This window comes from Carettochelys insculpta, chromosome 1, assembly GCF_033958435.1.
Source record: "Carettochelys insculpta isolate YL-2023 chromosome 1, ASM3395843v1, whole genome shotgun sequence".
NCBI lineage: Eukaryota > Metazoa > Chordata > Testudines > Carettochelyidae > Carettochelys > Carettochelys insculpta.
Genome location: NC_134137.1, coordinates 234,337,464 through 234,358,890, shown reverse-complemented (window position 1 = coordinate 234,358,890; position 21,427 = coordinate 234,337,464). Strand labels below are relative to the sequence as shown.

Genomic DNA, 21,427 nt, shown 5'->3' with positions numbered 1-21,427 from the left:
TTCATTACTCCTTCACATTACACAAGAATCAGTCATCTCCCCCACAAAATGATAAGTAGCCAGTTTACAATGAACAAAAGGATGATGTAGTTACACAATACACAATCAACCTGTGGCATTCATTGCCAGGGCATGTTGTGAAGGCCAAAAGTATAACACGGTATGGAAAAGGAGTCGGGGCAGTTCAATGCAAGCTGCTAGCCAAGATAGGCAAGGATCCTCTGCTCTCGGTGTCCCTGAAACTCTGACTATCAGAAGATGGGACTGGACAACTTGGGATGGACCCCTCACTAATTGCCCTGTTTTGTTCATTCTCTCTAAAGCATCTGACACTAGGCACTATAGCGGATAGCAGTTTTCAGGTATCTAAAAGGGTGTCATAAGGAGGAGGGAGAAAACTTGTTCTTCTTGGCCTCTGAGGATAGAACAAGAGGCAATGAGCTTAAACTGCAACAAGGGAGGTTTTGGTTGGACATTAGGAAAAAGTTCCTAACTGTCAGGGTGGTCAAACACTGGAATAAATTCATTGCTGGAGATATTTAAGAACAGGTTAGATAGATGTCTATCAGGGACGGTCTAGACGGTACTTGGTCCTGCCATGAGGACAGGGGGCTGGACTCAATGGCCTCTCGAGGTCCCTTCCAGTCCCAGCGTTCTATGATTCTCTGATTCTATGGTCCTATCAGAAGACAGGATACTGCGCTAGATAGACTATTGAGGTGACCCTGTAAGGCCTTCCTTATGGTCCTATTTGTTCAGCAGAGTTTCTCTGGAGTTGCACCTGTGTAAATATGCACATCTGGCCTTAGAACTGAGAACTAAAGATTCATGTTCCTCACTGGAGTGTGAATCACTATGTTTGTTCTTCACAGCCCTCCCGTCCTGCTAGAGAAAGAAATGCTATGTCTGCACTATACACCGCTGTGGGTGTGTGTAGTGCAGGCACAGCTGCATGCCACAGTGCCGATGAGGCTGTCCCCACACTGCAGTCAGCATGTAGCTACCTGTGTCCGTGAAAGGCTCTGGTGGTGGGGAGGAGTGCACTGCTCCTGCAGCCAGACCCTTGCCTTATAAAGAGGGACAGCGACAGTAACAGGTAGCCAGCAGAGCCTTTTTTTCTTCCCTCTTTTTTTCAGTGGGCAAATAGAAAGCTGTGTAAAGTATTGGGTCCCGACCGACAGCTTTCAGGCCCAGGTGTACTACTTGCCTGAGCAGTGCCTCTCGGCCTACACTGCTATTCATACCTCTCCCAGGAGGGCCATGCACCTGTGTACTCTACATACCGTCCAAAGAAGACATACCCAAAGAGCCCAGCACCGGGTCTTCTGCGTGGCAGCCCAGACTACTAATTGTTAAGCTGCTGTACGGATTCTTCACAACCTTCTTTCTCTTCTCAGATGGCTCAGTCCACTGGGAGCGGGAGGTGAAGCCCCCTGCAGAAAATGTCCCCTCTTTCTATACTCCTGCCCCCTCTGCGGAGATTGAGATGACCTGCTATGTGCTACTGGCAGTGCTACGGAAACCCAACCTATCTTCAAAGGACCTAACATTTGCCTCAGAGTCTGTGCAGTGGGTCATCAAACAGCAGAATTCCTTTGGGGGCTTCACTTCCACTCAGGTATGCTAACGGCCTTCTGTCCTCTGCTCACACAACTCAGCTGAATTAGCTCTTGAGAGAGAGACAGTCGGACTGTGGTGAAGGAGATCCATTGGCCACTTCCTCCCACAGATAGTCCAGGCCCCATTCCAAAATGCAGAGTAACAGTCATGAAATGATGTAGTTACACCATCCACAATCAACCTGTGGCACCCATTGACAGGGTATGTGGTGGAGGCCAAAAGTATACCTGGGTATGAAAAAGGAGTAGGAGCAGTTCAGTGATGGCTGTTAGCCGAGATGGGCAAGGAGGCAACCCTCTACTCTGGTGTCCCTGAAACTCTAACTGCCAGAAGGTAACACCAGATAGTCCCAGGCCCCATTCCAAAATGTGGAGTAACAGCCATGAAGGGATTGCAAGCTATGCCCAGGCCTACCTGCAGGGGAGGCACACAGGGGACGGTGGCCCCGGGGCACAGCAATTCAAAGAAGCCCAGGGCTCCTGGCTGATGCTACTATGAAGGCAGTGGTAGCTGCAGCCCCAGCGGCCTTTGAATTGCTGCTGGAGCATCACCCTGGTCCCGGGGGAGGGACCATGGTCCTGGTAGCACTGAGGGCTGGCTACCCCCAGTCTTAACCCCTTCTGCCCAAGGCCTTACCCTTTTTGGTGGCAGAGGGCCAGGCCATCACCCAAACTTGCTCTGGGGCCCACAGTGGCTGTCGGCCCCACAGTCTGCCCCTCACCGTACCAGCTGGCTAGGGGTTTCATGGTCTGTTCCCCTAGCCTTAACCTCCACATACATAGCGCCAGTGCACTGGAGCTCTTTGCAGAGTGATGGATTCATGTGTGTAAAAGTAATTTCACTTGTGGGGGGAGCAGAACATCAGAGTTGAGCTCTCCTGTGCACATCATCTGGTCCTAAATGTGCCAGGGTGAAAGCCGCAAGGAGGCAACTGAATGGCAATATGTACAGTTAGATCTTCATGTGGGTAGGAGCTCAGAGAATTCCATTCATTCCCGGTTCTCAGCTTTTTATTGATATATGTATGATTTGCCTTCAGGCTCCCATGATGCACTGAAACACCTTGGAGGTGTACTCCAATGCTCTCTGGGACTCCGTTTCCAAGATAAACTAGGATTGGTTTGGACTACAGGTTATCTGCACTTTAATACTTGAGCCTTTCTTTGTAATATGTCAGGCCTAAATGGCATATACTCTTTTTAACCAACTTGCTGCAAAATTAGCACAAGCCTGAGTGGCATCCAAAGAGGATCACAGACACACTCTCTATCCCGCCCCTGCCCATTGTTGGGGTTTGATAATACCTCTTATTTGTAGATGTATTTCTTCCATCATACAAAATGTCTATGCACCAATGAAATGACTTCATAGCCTGTATGCAACCCGTTGCGTTGTATCCAAGTGCAGACCTTATCTAATCAGTGTGAAATGACGGGACCTCTTTTGGAACTGTGTGTTTAACTAGCACAGGCAGTAACCCACCACAGTGTGTCTGTAATTGGCAATTATTCCTTTCCAGGACACAGTTCTTGCTCTTCGAGCACTGGCAGATTACGGTGCAAAGACCTACTCAGAGAATATCCAAAACACAGTTAAAATCAGCTCTAGCAAACCTTTTGAGAAGATCTTTGAGGTGAATAACCAAAACAGGCTACTGTTGCAACAGAGTCCTCTGCCTGATGTCCCAGGGAACTATACCCTGGAAGTGGATGGCAAAGGTTGTGTCTTTGTGCAGGTAAGTGCTCACCCTGCCCTGCAGTATATGGCTACTTTAGCACATAATACAGACCTTCTTCTTTTGTATCCCTTTCTTCTGTCCAGTCTTTCTATCTTTCTCATTCTTTCTTGCTCCTCTTATTTCTTTTCTTAATACTCTTTGGACATATTTATTAATTTCTTTACGTCCTGTTCAAAAAGAAAGAATTGTCCCTGGGTGGTTCTCTCTGTACCACCCATGGTTAGTTTTTCTTGGGTGATGACTAGTAGTTGGACATGTCAGACACAGACATCCTCCTCTTTATATGTAAAACTTGCATTCCATCTACAGTTTGCCTGTCTATGATAGGGCTCTATAGTAGTGCCCATCTTTGTAGTATCCAACTGCTTCCATGTCAAATCAATAGCAATCTTCCATCTGAGGTTAAAAATCTGCCCGGGATATATGAGTTTGAGTGGTTGGATAGGCTGAATTTCAGGGAACTTTTTTTCAGGCATTTGTTTCATCAGTGTTTTCTAGATGAGAAACATCAGCACTGTAGCCGTGTCTACACGTGCACGCTACTTCGAAGTAGTTGCACTAACTTCGAAATAGCGCCCATCACGGCTACACGTGTTGGGCGCTATTTCGATGTTAACATCGACATTAGGCGGTGAGACGTTGAAGCCGCTAACCCCATGAGGGGATAGGAATAGCGCCCTACTTCGACGTTCAACGTCGAAGTAGGGACCGTGTAGTCTTTGCGCGTCCCGCAACTTCGAAATAGCTGGGTCCGCCATGGCGGCCATCAGCTGAGGGGTTTAGAGACGCTCTCTCTCCAGCCCCTGCAGGGCTCTATGGTCACCGTGTGCAGCAGCCCTTAGCCCAGGGCTTCTGGCTGCTGCTGCTGCAGCTGGGGATCCATGCTGCATGCACAGGGTCTGCAACCAGTTGTCAGCTCTGTGGATCTTGTGGTGTTTAGTGCAACTGTGTCTGGGAGGGGCCCTTTAAGGGAGCGGCTTGCTGTTGAGTCTGCCCTGTGACCCTGTCTGCAGCTGTGCCTGGCACCCTTATTTCGATGTGTGCTACTTTGGCATGTAGACGTTCCCTCGCAGCGCCTATTTCGATGTGTTGCTGCGCAACGTCGATGTTGAACATCGACGTTGCCAGCCCTGGAGGATGTGTAGACATTATTCATCAAAATAGCCTATTTCGATGACGCCACATCAAAATAGGCTACTTCAATGTAGGCTTCATGTGTAGACGTAGCCTGTGAGTGTCAATGTTGCTATGATGGAAAGATTGTTGATTTTTCTCAAAGAGGAAAGTTTTGCAGGATTTCCAACAGATGGCCAAGTCTGGATTCACCTGCTCTCCTCTGGCAGTTTAACCCGGGGCCAGTTTCCTTTAATTGACCCTAGCTTTTACATGCTTCACTGAGCTTTTTGATATGAATATCCCTAAAGAAGCCTATGTCTCTGGCAGAAAACATCAGCATTTGGTCCATACTGCAGCTATGGTCTTCAACACAAGAATGGAAGGCACAAGAACTGTGTCCTTTTCCCCAGTTCTGCAAATGACTCACACAGTAACATTGAGCCAATCGCTGCAACAAGGATGATCTGCAGAGAAAGCTGTAGTTAAGCTGTGCAGTATTAAATCATCACTAATCATCAACAGCGACGGGCTCAGCACCTGGAGTTGCCCAGTGCCTGCCTCATTATTTCTTTCCATCTTTCCCTGTCCAGCAGAGAATTAAGCGGGTGGCAAGATTGCCATATGACGCAGCCAGAACAGGAACACAAGCATCATGAAGTCAAAAAGCGAAAGAGTTACTATAGTTTATAATGGCTGACACTGAGAGGCCAAAACTCTGTGCATATCTCTGATATTTCAAACAGCAACAGCCAACAGATTAACCACAGATGTTTATGGTGAGTGGCTACACCTTCGGCTTGTCTACCCTTGTCCCCAGCTTCGAAGGGGGCATGGCAATCAGGGCCACAGGAGATTACTAATGAAGTGCTGTGCTGAATACGCAGCACTTTGTTAGTCTAATTTTCCCCCATGGCAACTTTGAAGCATCAAATTCATGAAGAGTAAAGGGACTTTGAAGTAGCATGCATGCCGGCACTTTGAAGTTTGATGTTTCAAAGTTGCCGCGGGGGATAATTAGCTTAACAAAGTGCTGTGTATTCACAGCAGCACTTCATTAGTGATCTCCTGTGGCCCTGATTACCATGCCCCATTCGAAGTTGGGGGCAAGTGTAGACCCATCTCTTGACTCTTAACCTGTATAGTCATGTTGAAAGGATCCTCCTATACAAACCTCAAACTAATGGTGAACAAACTTTGCAACTCGTATTGCCATCCCCTGACACAATCAAAGAGAGGAAGGATATCGTTGTGATCAATACACTGGTCTCAGAAGATCTGGGTTAATTTCCTGGCTTTGACAAAGCTATCTGTGTGACCTTGAATGAGTCATTTAATTCATAGAATCATAGAATCTTAGGGCTATAAGGGACCTCAAGAGGTTATCTAGTCCAGCCCCCTGCCCAAAGCAGGATCAATCCTAATTAAATCATCTGAGCCAAAATTTAGTCAATCTGGGACTTAAAAACCTCTAGGGATGGAGATTCTACCACCTCTCTAGGCAATGCATTCCAGTGCTCCACCACCATCCCGGTGAAATAGTTTTTTCTAATATCCAACCTACACCTCCCTCTCTGTAACTTGAGACCACTGAGATGCTGCAGTGACATTTGCCAATTCTCTTGGGTGAATTAAATCTGGACCCATCGATTTTTGTATGTCTAGGTTTTCTGAATAGCTCTTAACCTGTTCTTTCCCCACAGAAGGCTGCCCACCTCCTTCCCATACTGCACTGCCTCGTGCCGTTGTCTGGGAGCTGATCTTGTCCATAAAGCCAGAGGCAAAAAAAACATAGAGTACGTTAGCTTTTTCCACATCATCTGTCACCAGGTTACCCCCCTCATCCAGTAAGAGCCACAGACACTCTGTGACCACACACAAAGTTAACATGCCTGTAGAAACCCTTCATATTCCTTGCTAGCTGCAATTCCAATTGTGCTTTCACCTTCCTGATTACTCCTGTGCATTCTTGAGCAATATATTTATACTCTTTAGTCATCCATCCAAGTTTCCACTTCTTATACACCTCCTTTTTGAGTTTAAGCTCACCAAGGATTTATCTAGTAAGCCAAGCTGGTTGCCTACCATATTTGCTTTTCTTACATGCATCAGGAGTGCCTTCAATGACTTTTTAAAAACACTGCCAGTTCTCCTAGACTTCTTTCCCCTTCATATTAGCTTTCCAGGGGATCCTGTCCATGAATTCTCTGAGGGAATCAAAGTCTGCTCCTCTGAAATCCAGGGGAAGTATTTTATGACTCACCTTTCTTCCTTTTGTCAGGATCCTGAAATCTACCGTCCCATGATCACTGCAGCCCAGGATGCCACCCACTTTTACTTCTCCTACAAGTTCCTCCCTGATAACGAGCAGCAGGTCAAGCTGCACATGGTCCCTTGTCAGTTCCTTCAGCACTTGTAGCAGGAAGTTATCCCTATCATTTTCCAAAAAATGTCTGGATTGTCTGTGTACTGCTGTATTGGTCTCCCAGCAAATGTCAGGGTGATTGAAGTCACCACATGAGAACCAGGGCCTGTGATCTGGAAGCTTCTCTTAGTTGTCTGAAGAAATCCTCATCTACCTCATCCATCTGATCTGGTGGTGTACAGCAGACACTAACCACAACACCCCTGTTGCTTCTGCCTTTAAGCTTAACCAAAAAACTCTCAATGGGCTTTTCTCCCTAATATATCCTGGAGCTCTGAGCAATCATACTGCTGTCTTACATACAGTGCAACTCCTTCTCCTTTTCTCCCCTGCTGTCCTTCCTGAACAGTTTATACCCTTCCATGACCCTGCTCCAGTTATGCAATTCACCCCATCAAGTCTCAGTTATTCCAATCACCTCATACTCCTTCAACTGTGTCAGGGTCTCTGATTCTTTCTGTTTGTTTCCCAGCCTTCTTGCAGTCACATACAAACATCTTAGATAATCTGCTGATTGTCCTACTTTCTCCCTTTGAATCAGGGGGTCCTCCTTTGCTTTTTCCTCCTTGTGTTTCTTCCCAGTACCCCACTTCCACACATACCTCGGGGCTTATGTTATCATCCCCCAACAAACTTAGTTTAAAGCTCTCCTCAGTGGGTTTGCAAGCCTGACCGCAAAGATACTCTTTCCTCTACTTGTTAGGTGGATTAAATGATCTGTGCCTCAGTCTAAAGCAGATATTTGTCTGTTACTTCTAGTGTAACTCTTGCTTACTTTGGTTCAGGATTCAGGCCTTACACCAGGCCCGTGTGTGAGGCTCTTTCTTTCTTCTTCTGGCTTTATTACAGCATGGTGCAATATCCACATATAGTAATCAGTAAGTTGTGAGTGGGCCCAGTCATTGGGTGCCATCAGCTTCCAAGCCAATTTGATCTGGATAGTGTTTACTCACTGTTTCTAGTTCTGGGATTCCTCCGCACTGTCAGAAGAAGCTCAGATCTGTTGGGCGTGTGGGCTATTGCCACCCAGCTGTGCTATATCTTGAAATCTCACAGGTCTCCCAGCTGCTTACTCAATTTTCTGCAGTTTATGTGTACACTGCAGAGCTATTTTGGGATACCTCTGTATCTGGAAATAGCTACTACACAACTATGAAATGTGTCCAGTATTTTGAAATATTTTTTGAAATACCAGGCACTCTATATTGGCTTCCCTTAACACCTTGTTGCAGGAGGATTAAGGGATGCCGTTTCCTGAAGGGGAGCTCTGAAGAGGAGGGTGAAAAGCTGTTCCCAGTGGTGTCAGATAGCAGAACAAGGAGTAATGGTCTGAAGTTAAAGAGGGAGAGGTGTAGGTTGGATATTAGGAAAAACTACTTCACCAGGAGGGTGGTGAAGCATTGGAATGCATTGCCTAGAGAGGTGGTGGATTCTCCATCCCTCAAGGTTTTTAAGTCCTAGCTTGACAAGGTCCTGGCTGGTATGACTTAGTGGGGGTGGATCCTGCCTGAAGCAGGGGGCTGGACTAGATGACCTCCTGAGGTCCCTTCCAGCCCTAGGGTTCTGTGATTCTATGAAATAGAGCAATATTTCAACATGTAGTGCTGTGTAGACAGCATTGAATGCTGAAATAGCCTATTTTGAAATTAACTTGAAATAGGATATGCAAATTGCATGGCACAAATTGCATATCTTACTTCGAGTTAAGGGCACAGTGTAAACATAGCCTCAGAGTTCCAGCTGGGCTGAGGGTATCTCAACTTCTAGTTTAACCTCTTCAGAGATAAGGTAGTATGAAAGTAAGTTTCTTAGCCATCGTGGCTTTACTCTTAAAGCATTCAAGAGTTACAGATCTTTGAAAATAAGAGAAGACTTGAGATGCACTATCCCGTGTCAGATCTTACCCCTTTTGTAAGTTCCTGATTTGTCAGACATTCAGAGAGAGCAGAATCCTTCCCACCCTCTCTTTCAAGCCCTTCTGACATGTTGCAGTCAATGGCCATGGAGCAGAATCTTACTCTTAAGTAGACAGTGACTCTGAGCCATGTGCTCAAAGTGGATGGCTACAGATCTGCTGTCATGCTTGTGCTTGTCCCTGTTGTTCCATGGTGTTACACCAGTAATGGAATCACGCAGAATCAGGGACCCCAGATGATGCTCAGTGATGGTGCTTTCTGCAAGGATCTGGGGCAGCTGCCTGGAATTTAATACAACAAGCTACCCTTGCAAAAGCCCACACTAGTGTTCAATGCATAGGGTATAATGGAATTCACAATCTGATCCAGACACATCTCACATGGTCATGACAATAGCATTTCCCTGCTTCACAGAACGTATGGGATGCAGATGCACTGGTGACAAGCTGTCCTCGCTGTGAGCTGCACACATGTGCAGCCATGCCTACATGCCACCCAGATGCTCAGCAGAGCATGCACAGCTGGGAGCATGTTGTCAGGTGCTCCTCCCGCATACCTTGCTCCCAACTGCAGCTGCTCCAAGGAAGGACCCACTCAGACAGGATAAGGTATCCTCTTCTGCATGAGCAGCTTTGTCAGCTGTTTACAGGTGCTGCAGCCAATCAGCTCTTCCCATCTCACTAATCCAGCTGTTGGCAGCCAATCAGATACTACACGTGTGGCTTCATTGGCTGTTTCCAGGTGCTACAGCCAATCAGCTTTCCCCTTCTGGCCCATCAGTGCTTTGGTGAGAAGCCCCATATCATCTGTTGGACTGGAAGCTGTTTCAGCTGTTTTTGCAGCATGCCATGGCTGTGGTTCTGAGCCCCACTTTGAATGCAGGCAGGTTAGCCATTTTTCAGGGCGGAGGGAGCTGAGCTGGGACTAGAAGGGACGCAGTCATGTTCTTCATTGGCTGCAGAGGTCTGGGGCTAGAGGCAGACAGTCTGCAGGCTAGCAGCTTCTTAGCTGACCACAGGGAGCTGGGCTGGGGCTCCAGGAAGCCAGGTGGACAGTAGGTAGATTCAGTGTCTGGCACCCATCTTTGACATGAAGGCTGCAAAATCCTAACTTTCCTATACCTTGAGACCCATTTGGAACCTCTCAAGCCAACTCCGTTGTCTATACACTCTCTCACAATCCACATGGAATTAAAGCAAGCGACACAAGTTTGTTTGCAAAGCCTCACCCACCCACACATTGTAACACACATACACACACTGTCATAAACATACACAGTGTCACACACGCTGGCAAAAGTACCTACATGCAGTGTTGCCTGCCCAGCCACACACAGGCAGTGTCACACACCCAAACCCATCTGTGTCACGTATGGAGTCACATGTGCAGACAGGGTCTGTGTCACACAGTGTCACACATTCACCCACTGCTCTGTGTCACACAAACTCAGTCAGGCACAGTCGTGTACAAGGTCTGTCACCCACATACCCCCTCTGTCACCCATTAACACCCACTCTTTCAGCCACCTTGTGTCACACACTCCCACGGGGTCACATCCCAACACACACCTGTGTTATAGTTGTTGTTGCAACTTGGTACTTCCTGCAATACACATTTATTCTCTGGAATTTTATTCTTTCCAAATGTGTTGGTTTAGTGTTTTGACTGGACTGTGCGTGTCATCATTTTTAATTTCTCTTACACTTACATTTAATTCTCTGAAGAGTGAGTTCTAAAATGCATAAGCTCTCTTGGTGGGAGTAATTATACCCATGATAATTTAAAAAATATATATAATCTGTGCCTCGTTTTCTTTTTCTTCTGGTGGTGTATATCTGCCCATGCCTCAGTGCACATAACATAGGCTGTGTCTACCCTACAGCACTCTGTCAACAGAAGTCACTGTTGGAAGAGATCTGCCGACAAAACTTCTGGCAACAGAGTGAGGCCACACAGAAAAGCAGCTGGCAAAAGTAATCTACTCTACCTACAGAGTGGCCGGACTGCCTGGCCCTCTCTTGACAGAATGACCAACCAGAAGCACAGCAGACAGGGACATCCAGTGACCCAGAAGCTCTGTCTGTCAACGGAGGGTTCCCCCACCCCGCCCCATTTTTGTTGACAGATTCTGTTGAGAAGGGTGTTCTGCCTCATGGAAGAGGGGTAGAAGGATGTCGAAAAAAGTGCCAACATTTTGTGTGTGGACATATTTTGTGTGTGGACGATCCACAAGTTTTGTCGGAAAAACTCTCTAGTTAGACATTAGCAATATGTATTCTGGGAATAGGTGGGAAAAATAGAGGGAACATTTATGAAGATGGCCCTCAGCACCTGCAGCACCTACTATTTTTGTGCAGGTTTTGACGGTACTGAGTACCATCATCTCAGCAACCCCAGCAGCAGGATTGGCTGGGTGGGAAGAGGGTGTGGTGCCAGCTGAGTACAAGCCCCTCTTTTTTTTTTACAGCAAGGGCATTGAATTAATCCCTCTGAAGATTAAAAACACTAATGCGAATTACCTTTTTTTCCCCCACACTTCTGGATGGCCACTCAATGGCATGCTTATTCCTTTCATTGTTTGGATGGGTAGAAGAGAAGATTTCTAATAGTGTGGATGGAGAAAGTGGCAGTTCCATGGTTTGCCGAAGCATTTCTCCCCTCACTACATTTTTCTCTTGGAAGATGGTGTAGTCAGTCAGGATTTCCCCAGTTAATGGAAGAAAAAAGAGTTCCATGGCACCAAAATGTCTAATTTTCATATCAATATTTCATCTTTTCCAGATAACCCTGAGATACAACATCCTTCTTCCCAGGAAGGCTTCTGGGTTCTCTCTCTCAGTGCAAACAGCAAACGTTTCCTGCACAGACAATTTCCGGGCCAACTTTGCCATCATTCTCTCAACCAGGTAACCTCCCTTCAGTTGCCTGAATGGCAAGAGCTGGCTAGCTAAAGAAGGAATGGCATTTGAAAGATCAGACTGCAAATATTAAAGGGCTATTACATGCTCTGTGTAAAATGTTTTCAGGGTGTTAATTGTCTTTGTCTGCTAGACACAGATCCCAAGCCTCAGTGATACCCTATCTTTCCATATACCCTAACCATACTTGTCCCCTTTTTGAACATTTACCTTTGGTCCTTTCCATACATCTTTCATGTTAAATTATTAGCAAGTACATGCAATTCAAAAAGGTCTTTGCAGGCTGTGTGTGCGCTGAAAGCAAAAGTGTAATCATGTTTCGTGCACACTCATGGTCCGGAGTGACCCAGTCTCTCTCATTTCAGTTACACTGGGCAGCGCAATATCTCCAACATGGCCATTATTGATGTCAAGATGCTCTCAGGCTTCGTCCCAGTCAGATCATCCCTGCAGAAGGTACGGGATGGCAGTGACATGAATAAGATACCTGGGGGTAGGTGGGGTTACAGAATATTACAGCATGGACACGATGAAAATGGGGCTGGTTACTGTGGAAAAATCACTGTGCTAGGAATGTTAATGTCTCTAGTAGTATTGGACTAGCTTATGGATTTTATGGATTCCCAGACTGGGTCACGCCCTCCAGGAGTCGTGAACATGGGTGTGAGGGTGTGCAGGGGTCACAACTATCCTGTTTCTTTCATTGCTATGTTGGAGGGAGCTCCTAGATGTAGTTTGATTAAATGGGGGTGAGATGCTGTGCAAGGGAGATTTCCTAACATGGACAAGGTTGAAGATCACTGGAATAGATTAACCAACTGGAATTCGAAACTATTTCCCATACTACTATTGATGTATGTGCGTCTCCTGACAAAGCCATTGTGCACTCGTGTCTCTGGGAAGTTCTTATTTTGACTGACCCATGTTAGACATTAGGTAGTATTTTGGTCCAGTCATTTTCTGCAAATTCTGAGGTGTCTTGTTTCCAGTGATTATTAATATTTGTATTTTTCCTCATTTCCTTGCCTAAAGCTTCGTGAGGATCGGAAAGTGATGCAAGTAGAAACCAAGCAAAACCACGTCCTCTTCTATCTGGAGAGTGTGAGTTCTGTAAAATCAGTTCTTTGGTTTGGGCTTAGCAGGTTTTAATTTTGCATAGATTATGGACATATGTGGAATGGAAGGGCTTTGTACCTGACAAAGTGATTGTGCACCTTTGCCAATCACTCCCTCTGTGCTGAAACCATTGCAATGTGCCAGACCTGTTCCAGCTGTCTCTCATTCTTTTATTCAAAATAAACCACTCACACAAAAAAACGTTTCCTTCTTTCAGCAGCTGGGACCACAGAGCAAATTTCCCAGTGGGCATACTGCTTTGCTAGGGCTTTCCTCTGAAGGAGCTGGTGCTAGCCACTGGCACCAACAAGATACTCATTACATGGAACACTACTGGTCTGAAAATGTTGATATTCCTCCTCTTCCTCCCACCATCCAAACAAAGAATTTCCATCCTCCCTCCAGTCAAAATGCACCTTCCTGAGGTCTGGGGCCAGTTAGATATAGCCCTGTCCCACAAGCAGTTTTACTGTCAGAAAAAAAATGTTGCATCTTTTTCAGTTTACGATTCAGAGGTCCAGCCGAACTAGCAGTGGGAGTGTTTACACCATTGGAAGTGGGAGATTTCCATCTTCTCAATGGGATGCACAGCCTCACTTCCATGCTTAGAGGGGTTGCAAAACATTAGACTTCAGTGTCATGACTGTTGTAGATTTAGAAAGGCTACTCTAGGTAATTTTTAGACATTATTTTTGCTTCCTGTGCAGCCTATGTAGTGGAACTAATGGTGACTGTGACTGTCTATACTACGAGCTAAAATCAACTTTATTAAAATTGATTTTTTAACGGTGGGTTTTATAAATTCAGTTTTGAACATCCTCATCTTCCCACAGGCTCTCCACAAAATTGATTTATTGCTGCCACACACAAGTCGCCAAAATTGACTGTTGCAGCAGTGTATTGTAGGAACCTCTCCCACAGGTCCCTGAGCTCCGTAGCATTCTGGATATTTTCCCTGCATGGGAAAAAAATGTCCCGCGAGTAGCTGTGGGCATCTGACAACATCTTCCTACATTTCATTTCCTACACTTCTTTTCCCTCATTCCTTTGCCGTGTTGACCAAACGTCCCTTTTTCCAGGTTGCATCTGGCTTGCCTGTATAAGAGATGTGCTTTTTATAAGTGAGGGGAGAGGAGGGGTAGGAAAGGTTAGAAAGAAGATTTGGGCTTCCCAACTGACAGGCTTTCAAAACGGGATGCAAAAGCACTGGAGCACATGCTGGATATTAAGTGGGGAGAAAGGGCCACATAGACCGAGGGGACTCCTAACATCAGCAGGGCCAAAAGCCTTCGTAGGCCCAGGGGAAAGGCTAGGATCTGGATTTAGACCTCCTGGCAAAGAAAATCCTCAGATCAAAAATTGTGTCTCAAAGGCCAGCCACTCTCAAGACAAACTTCTGAATGTGTGCGGACAACAGAGCTACAAGATGCTATGCAAACACCCTTGCACCCACTCCTTTCCAGCCAGCATTCTACGTGCCACACCAGGAGGAAGCCCAGACTCCCTTGGCTCTCAAGGAATCAGCCAGAGGTGTCCCAGAAGCCAGCCCAGGACACCAAGAGACGGGTCCCTCCTGGACCTATGGGGAGAGGAGAAGCTACTCCAAGATTTCAATGTGAAGTGCTGTAAAGCCCAAGCCTACGCCAGATGGCCACCACCCTAGCGGAATGAGGCCACCCTCTGCTGCAGCCTGGAGGAAGCCCGGGTGAAGGTGAAGGTGTTCCAGCAAGGCTACATCCGACACTCTGAGGCAAGACCCACCACCTGGACCTGGACTTAGACCTCCTGGGAAAGAAGATCCTCAGAACAAGAATTTGTGCCTGAAATGTATGTTGAAGTAGACACGGGCATTACACTGAAAATGCAATGGATCATTACATCAATTATGGCTGCTTTGGTCACAAAGGACAGCCACTTCAGTGACAAAGTTTTTCTTCAGCTGACCAAAAAGGCCTCCAGGTGCCCCAGGGGACACCCTGTCCACAGTAATCAATGCTCTATGGTGCCATCCTCTGGCCCTTCTTAAAACATCTGGGAGGCCAAGAAGCCCTGTGGCAGGATCTGACCCTATGCCCAGCTGGCCCAGAGGAATGTCTTGGCTCTGTATTTGGACCTACTGGCAAAGAAGATCCTCAGAAAAATAATTTGCACCTTTGCAGCCAATCCATATTCTAGAAATGTACATCTAAGTACACATGGGCGTTACACTGAATGTCCGCCCTATCAGCTTTCGATGGCACTTCCTTTGCCTACAGGTAATGGGGAACCAGGGGTTAATTACGGAGAGGGAGGGTGAGAAACGGCTGCCACATTGGACTGAGTACACTTTAACTCCTTTAATGAGGATCCCTTGGAGGGCAAGTCTGGTACCAGGCCCTGCCTCTGGGCGCTTGATGCTCTGAAGCCAGCCCCCGAATATTAGGCGCCGAGGGAGACTTCCCCCTAACAGCTGCCAGCGCCGGAATATCTCGGTAGCTGGAGACTTTCCCCAGGTAGGTGCCAGCCCCTGAATATCTTATCCATTGAGGGAGACTCCCCACCAGGTGGCTGCAAGACCCCTGAATATTTCAGCCACCGGAGACTTTTTCTGGGCAGCTGCCAGACCATGAATATCTTAGCCGCTGAGGGAGACTTCCCCTGGCAGGCTGCAAGGCCCCTGGATAGCTGCCAGCTCCCGAATATCTTAGCCATCGCGGGAGACTTCCACCAAGCGGCTCCAGGACCCTCAGCACAGGCAAGCTGCCCGGCAGCATGTTCAGCACGTCCTTTTATTGGTTCAGGGTCAAGCCATGTGATGCGGCTGGGTTCAGGAAAGTTACAGACTGTGTAGCACCTCTGGGGGAAGGGAAGAGAGGGGGTGTGAGAGGCAGGACAAAATGTAAATGGCTGAAAAGAAGTTTCTCATCCAAGCACAACCCCCACCCACAGCCTAGCCTTGTGGTGTCAGGGGAGGGGGCAGCAGCTGGCACCATGCAGCTCAGAAGAAAAGGCAGCTTGCAGAGGTAGACGCAGAACTACAGACCCCACAGCTGTGCTAATAGCAAAGACAGAAAGAAGATTTTTCAGTCTCTCATACAAGCATGACCCTGCAGCCACGGGCTTCCAGGTGCCAAATTGAACCAGTCTTCCTGTTGCTTAATTACTGCACACTTGAGAACAGTGGAGATGGAAGAGGCAGAGCGGAGAACTGTGGGGCTTTGTGGGGCACAAACGGGACATCTCTGGAGGCTAACGAATTCAATTTAAAGATGTGGCACTTCCTCACTACCCTTCATTCAGAATTTTAGATTTGACCTGAACACTACAACAAAATTATTGTATTGATATTATGACGAGCTTATTGCTTGGTAAATTGAGCTAATGGAATTTACAGTGAAGACAGGCACTTGGTGAAATTGGGCTAAAAGCCTTAAAATCGATATTATCTCATAGTGTAGATGCAGCATGAGGGTCCCAGAAATACAGGCAGGAAAGGAAAATTTGAACCAATAACTTTAAAAAAAAAAAATCCTTCCGTATGAGCGCTCCTAAAATGACTGAAACAGGCAGGTAAATAATGGATATCAGGGCTGGTGTGCATCATGGGAGTGACCCACTACAGAAGAGTCAGTATTCTGTACACAATGTTAATGCCCATCTCTGTCCTGTTCCCAGGTCTCACAGAATATTACCAGTTTCTCTTTCTCAGTTGAACAAGACCTTGCTGTGTCCGACATCAAACCAGCACCAGTGCTAATCTACGATTACTATGAAACAGGTGGGAATACTTTGTTTAGAAAAAGGGTGAGAAAACTGTTTACGTTGGGACCCAATTTTGTCTCTGCAATTAGCAGAGCCCCCGACTATCCTGTCTAATGTAATCCAAACTAACAAGAATTTTGGTTATGTTCACATGAAAAAGAAAAAAAAAACCTTGCGGCGTGTGTAAGCAAATGTCTATAGAATGTAAAAACGTTATTAAGTGGCATGTTAATGCGAATACACAGACATAAGAACAGTAACAGATTTCAATGTTTTTAATGAGAGGGATGAGCCTGAGGCCCAGCAGCCTCATTTATGACATTTCTCCCCACATTTTGCTCACCCCTGGTTTAGACCATGCACCAAGAGCTGAGGCTGTAGGGTAGGAGGTGCAGAATGTCACTGAATTTACTAAAGCTGATGAACAGCCTTTACTACTGGGAAATTAATAGGGCCTTTGGAACTCAGTGGGAGTTTAGTCCAAACTACTGAAGCCAGTGGAGAGACACCCTTTTACTTCAGTAGCTCAGGCCAAAGGTGCTGAATGAGCATTGTAAACCTGCTACAGAATAGGTGATGGAGAACTGGGAAGCTTTCAGAGATCTAGGCTGAGATTCTATGGACCAGGGATACTCCATAAGCAGGGAGAGGAGGATATGTGTGGGATGGGCATCACATCAGAAATGGAGTGATTTCTTACTGCAATCGGAATGTTCCCATCTCTTCCAGATGAGAATGCTGTTGCAGAATACAATTTACACTGCAATGATCCTGGTCCTAGAATCATGTGAGCGCCTGGGAAAGGTAAGTGACACCCAGCAGATACAAGGTGGATGTGGTGAAGTGGGGTGAGGAGAGCTGAGTACAAGAACACAGGTGAGATGAGGTGGGGAGATGTACTGAGTCGGTGCACAGAGATGGAATAAGCAGATTGATGGGCATTCCTAGGTTAGGGCTATCTGTCTCCACCAGCCTGATCAAAGAATTGTGAGACAAGGTTGTTTTCATTTAAAAGCCTAATCCTGCCATATGCTATGCGCTGTCGGTTCCCAAAAACAATGGGAGTTGGCAGCACTCAGCAGTTCCCAGGAAGAGCCCAAGCTCATAAAATCTGATTGATGGGGGATGGCTGACGATTATTTAATAAGCATCTCCCAAAAGTAAGTGCTTTTTAAATTAGCTGTTCCCCTGAGATCAGCCCTGTAAAACCTGTTTCTCACTGGTACCCAACTGGCTATTTCACAGGCAGCTGGGAAATCCCATTTCTAGCCAGTGAATCAGTGAAATCCTTTCTGTAAAGGCAAGTGGGGTCAGTTTGAATTATTCATGGAATACGAGCATCGGTGAATCACTGGGAGACATCTCACCTGATATGTGAATTCAAAACTCAGCTCCTGGAAATGCAGCGTTCTGACTCCCTGCTACTTTCAGGGCTGGGGCATTGCGGCTACAGATGTATCTAGCAGTGGGGTTCCTTGGTCCAATCCAACACTTCTGCGCTCAGTATAGGTGTGCAGTAGAAGTAGGCTTGGCCCTAACCGAGAGACCAAGGGACTGAGTAACCCTCTCCTGGAACCTGTGAATGCTGTGTGCTTGCTTCGTTCTCCCTGACATGTCTGCTTTGCTTTTTTCTTCAGGACAGTGGCGAACAATGAACAAGTGATCGTATTTCCCTCATCGTCTATGTTCAGTCCCAGAGAGGGCCACTTCATTCCATTCTAATCACAAGGCGTCCAGGAAAGTGTGTGTCACTTTTGCCTGAATTTGGGCCAGATGCTTCTGTTCCTCTCATGAAGCTTCTCTCCAGGCCCATACCCTGAATATGTATGAGTCCTTTTCAATAAATCTCCCTGGCCCAGATGTGTACCTGTTCTCTGCTTTGCTTTCTCTCCATAATTTGGTGCTAGTGACAGGTTTCCCCACAACTCCAGTGGGCTGGGTATTTCTTCTGTAGTGATCAGAGATCCCATTAATAACTATGGGGACATTTCTGTAGGCACCAGGTTAAGATTTTGTGCCTTATTGAGGCAGAAGCTCCATCTCAGAACAACTGGTTCAAGTGATCTGTGGAAACACAGGCTCACAGCACTGTAAGGTGTCAGATTTGGAAGGTTTGTTTGAAGGCTGCAAGAAATATTTATTTAAAAAAAATTACAGTTCACGTAGTGCAGAAATCAGTGGGAAAACCAGAGCCATATAGTGCAAAGATCAGAGCTTGGATGCTGTATGATCTTATCAGCAAGAGTCTTTGCTTGGAATCCACCCAACAGCAAGGGGGCTCTGCTCCAGCAACATTTCACTACAAGAGCCTTTTCCTGCCCTGGCACAATGTCAGAAAGAAAAATGCAGGCACACCTCTCTTCTTTCATGCTTCAGTCCTGCCTCCCTTATATCCTACGCAAGACGTGTCCCCTGCAACTGTATTATGCCAGTCCTGGGGGGACATGTCTCTTACTCCTCCTGTAGATACTGCCACCTCAGTCGCCCCATCCTGGGATCCACAGCAGGGGCTTCTGCTTCACCCTGCAGCAAGCCTAGCACAGCTGCCAACACCTGGGATTTCATGGCCAGTGACATAATTTTGGACCCTGCTGGAGCCAGTCTGGGAATTACTCAAAATTCCAGCTCACATAAATTCAAACCTTGCCTAGGGGGAATCCCTGTGATTCCTTCCAAACTTGCACGCCTCCAAGGGAACAGCAGCCAACCAGGGTTGCTGCAAGGGTCAGGCAGTTTTCCTCCTACCCATCAAGAACCAGATGTGTGTTCCAGGAGAGACTGGGGAGGGAGCCAATGACACCATCCTCAGTGAAGGAGAAAGTGCAATATGGAGCAGACACACCCGCTCAGGATTACTCTGCTCCCTGCTGATGTGAACAATGATTCAGCCTTCTGCCTGATCCTCCTGCCAGCAGTACTGGCTTGTATGGAGCTGGGCATTAGCTGCTGGGATGGGGACAGGCCGATGTGGGACTGGAGTGTAACACTGATCTCTGAGATAAAGGGCAGGTCCATGTGAAGTTGGGTGTGTGTGACGTGGATGGGCTGGAGAATGGGCTGTTGTGTGATTCACTGGTGTAGTATTGCTTGAAGTGCTGTATGAACACATCCCTGTCCAGGATCCCAGCTGGCTTCTCTCCTGGATACGCTGGCTCCACCGGGGATTGCTGCCTTCATGAAGGGCTGGAGAGCCTGTGGTGAGAAGAGGCTCTGCTGACACGCATGGTATCCCTTCACTCTTCTCAGACATTAGCAAGGTGCTTAGGTGCATTCTAACAGGAATCAAACAAGAATATATGGGATGTCCTGACCTAGGTCACTAGGCCCTCTGAGTCACTTGGGTTTCAGCCAGGAAGATAGTGATGGGCTAAGCCAAGCAGTTTGGGAAGGAGAATTAGACAATTCTTACACCATGTTAGGCTTGGTTAGTAAAAGTTTAGTAAACTAATTGTTTAAGGTATAGCTAAGCAGGAATCAGGTTTCACTGTATAAACTGGGGACCAAAGGAAAGTTATCTGGGACTCAGTTCTGATGTCAGAACTGCCAGTCCTTGCCTCCCTGCCAATGACACCATGCAGAAACTCGCATTCCCCCAGAGGGACCTGATCCTGACGGGCCATCAAGAGAAATTCATCTGTCTTTTGGTAGCAGTGTGTGCTGCGGGTGCATTCTGCTTGTGGTGATAGTTAATTAACAGCGTTAAGTGGCATACTATTGTGTAAGGTTCTTCACTGGAAAAAGACTCCCACAAATCTACATGGTAAGGTAATGCCTGAACTCTAGAACAGTAAACCCCTGATCAGGGCGATTTCGATTTGTGCTTAATTCGCGTTAATGTGAGTTTCGTGCAAATCAAAAGGGGTGCAGCTCCCTTCTCCAGCCCTGCCAGCTGGGGGAGCTGGGTGGGCAGACAGCTGCTGTGACATGGCTTCTCCCCTTCTTCCTCGGCTCCCGCAAGCCCAGGGGAGCTGGGAACCAGTCTGCTGTCTGGTTCCCAGCTCCCTTCCCTTCCCAGCTTGTGTGTAATTCAAGTTACGCAAGGGTGCACAAGAGCGCAACCCTCACATAACTCTGGGGTCTACTGTAATGAGTAAGGGTGGTACTGCTCGGATGTATGAGTGACAATGTTGTATGGTTAACAGTTGGGAAATCAGCTAGGACTAGCCTGGAAGCTACCAACATATGCCAGCTTTGTTCGTAGGAGCTCAAAGGCCAGGGCGAAGTAAGCGCAGGGGAGGGGCAGAAACCAGGGCTCAGAAAGTGCCTGCTATTCCATTGGCCCTGAGACCTATGCTAGGCCAAACCTATGCATTGTTGGAACTTTATAATGGGAACTGGACATGGGAATTTGGAGCACAGGTGTTGTGTCAGCGTGGCACAAGCCTGCCATATTGGGAAGTGGGGCCAAGAGGGGTTCAGCAACCCTGCAGGATGCAAAGACCACTCCATGACAGGCAGCTTGTGGACAAATTCTGAATGCCCTCTCTTTTGCCCGAGTGCAGCTCTTGAGGGCCTGACATGGCCCTTTTGTGGGACTCCAGACCTAAGGCCCTTAAGGTATTTAGCCAACCAGGCATGCTATTTTGACCCCATTCCCCCACAGATAAAAGGGGGTGGTGGAACCCTGTGCTCTCTGGGTCACACTGGGGGCACCATGCTCATCATTTCAGGCCTATTTTGAGCTGTGCTTAGGGGATCACTGTCATTCTGGAGAGGCAAGCAATGGAGATGGAAATGTCTTCCTGGGAAGCAGACAAAGGTGGCACATCTTGGTGCCAGGGCTGGAATCCAGCAATGGGGAATGTCCATGCAGTCTATACCTTGGGATCCAGATCTCCAT

General features: G+C 47.1%; 1 protein-coding gene across 1 annotated transcript in view; it reads left to right on the top strand.

The window, feature by feature from the left end:
- The window catches only part of LOC142007098 (ovostatin-like), an 84,492-nt gene extending 66,065 nt beyond the window's left edge, over positions 1 to 18,427 (top strand). Inside the window, exons 29-36 of the mRNA XM_074983633.1 lie at positions 1,398 to 1,618; positions 3,140 to 3,355; positions 11,594 to 11,718; positions 12,096 to 12,186; positions 12,763 to 12,831; positions 16,501 to 16,603; positions 17,317 to 17,391; positions 18,225 to 18,427. Coding sequence (XP_074839734.1) covers positions 1,398 to 1,618; positions 3,140 to 3,355; positions 11,594 to 11,718; positions 12,096 to 12,186; positions 12,763 to 12,831; positions 16,501 to 16,603; positions 17,317 to 17,378 — 887 coding nt within the window. The 3' untranslated portion in view covers positions 17,379 to 17,391; positions 18,225 to 18,427. The remainder of the gene's footprint in view (positions 1 to 1,397; positions 1,619 to 3,139; positions 3,356 to 11,593; positions 11,719 to 12,095; positions 12,187 to 12,762; positions 12,832 to 16,500; positions 16,604 to 17,316; positions 17,392 to 18,224) is intronic.
- The last annotated feature ends 3,000 nt before the right edge of the window (positions 18,428 to 21,427 follow it).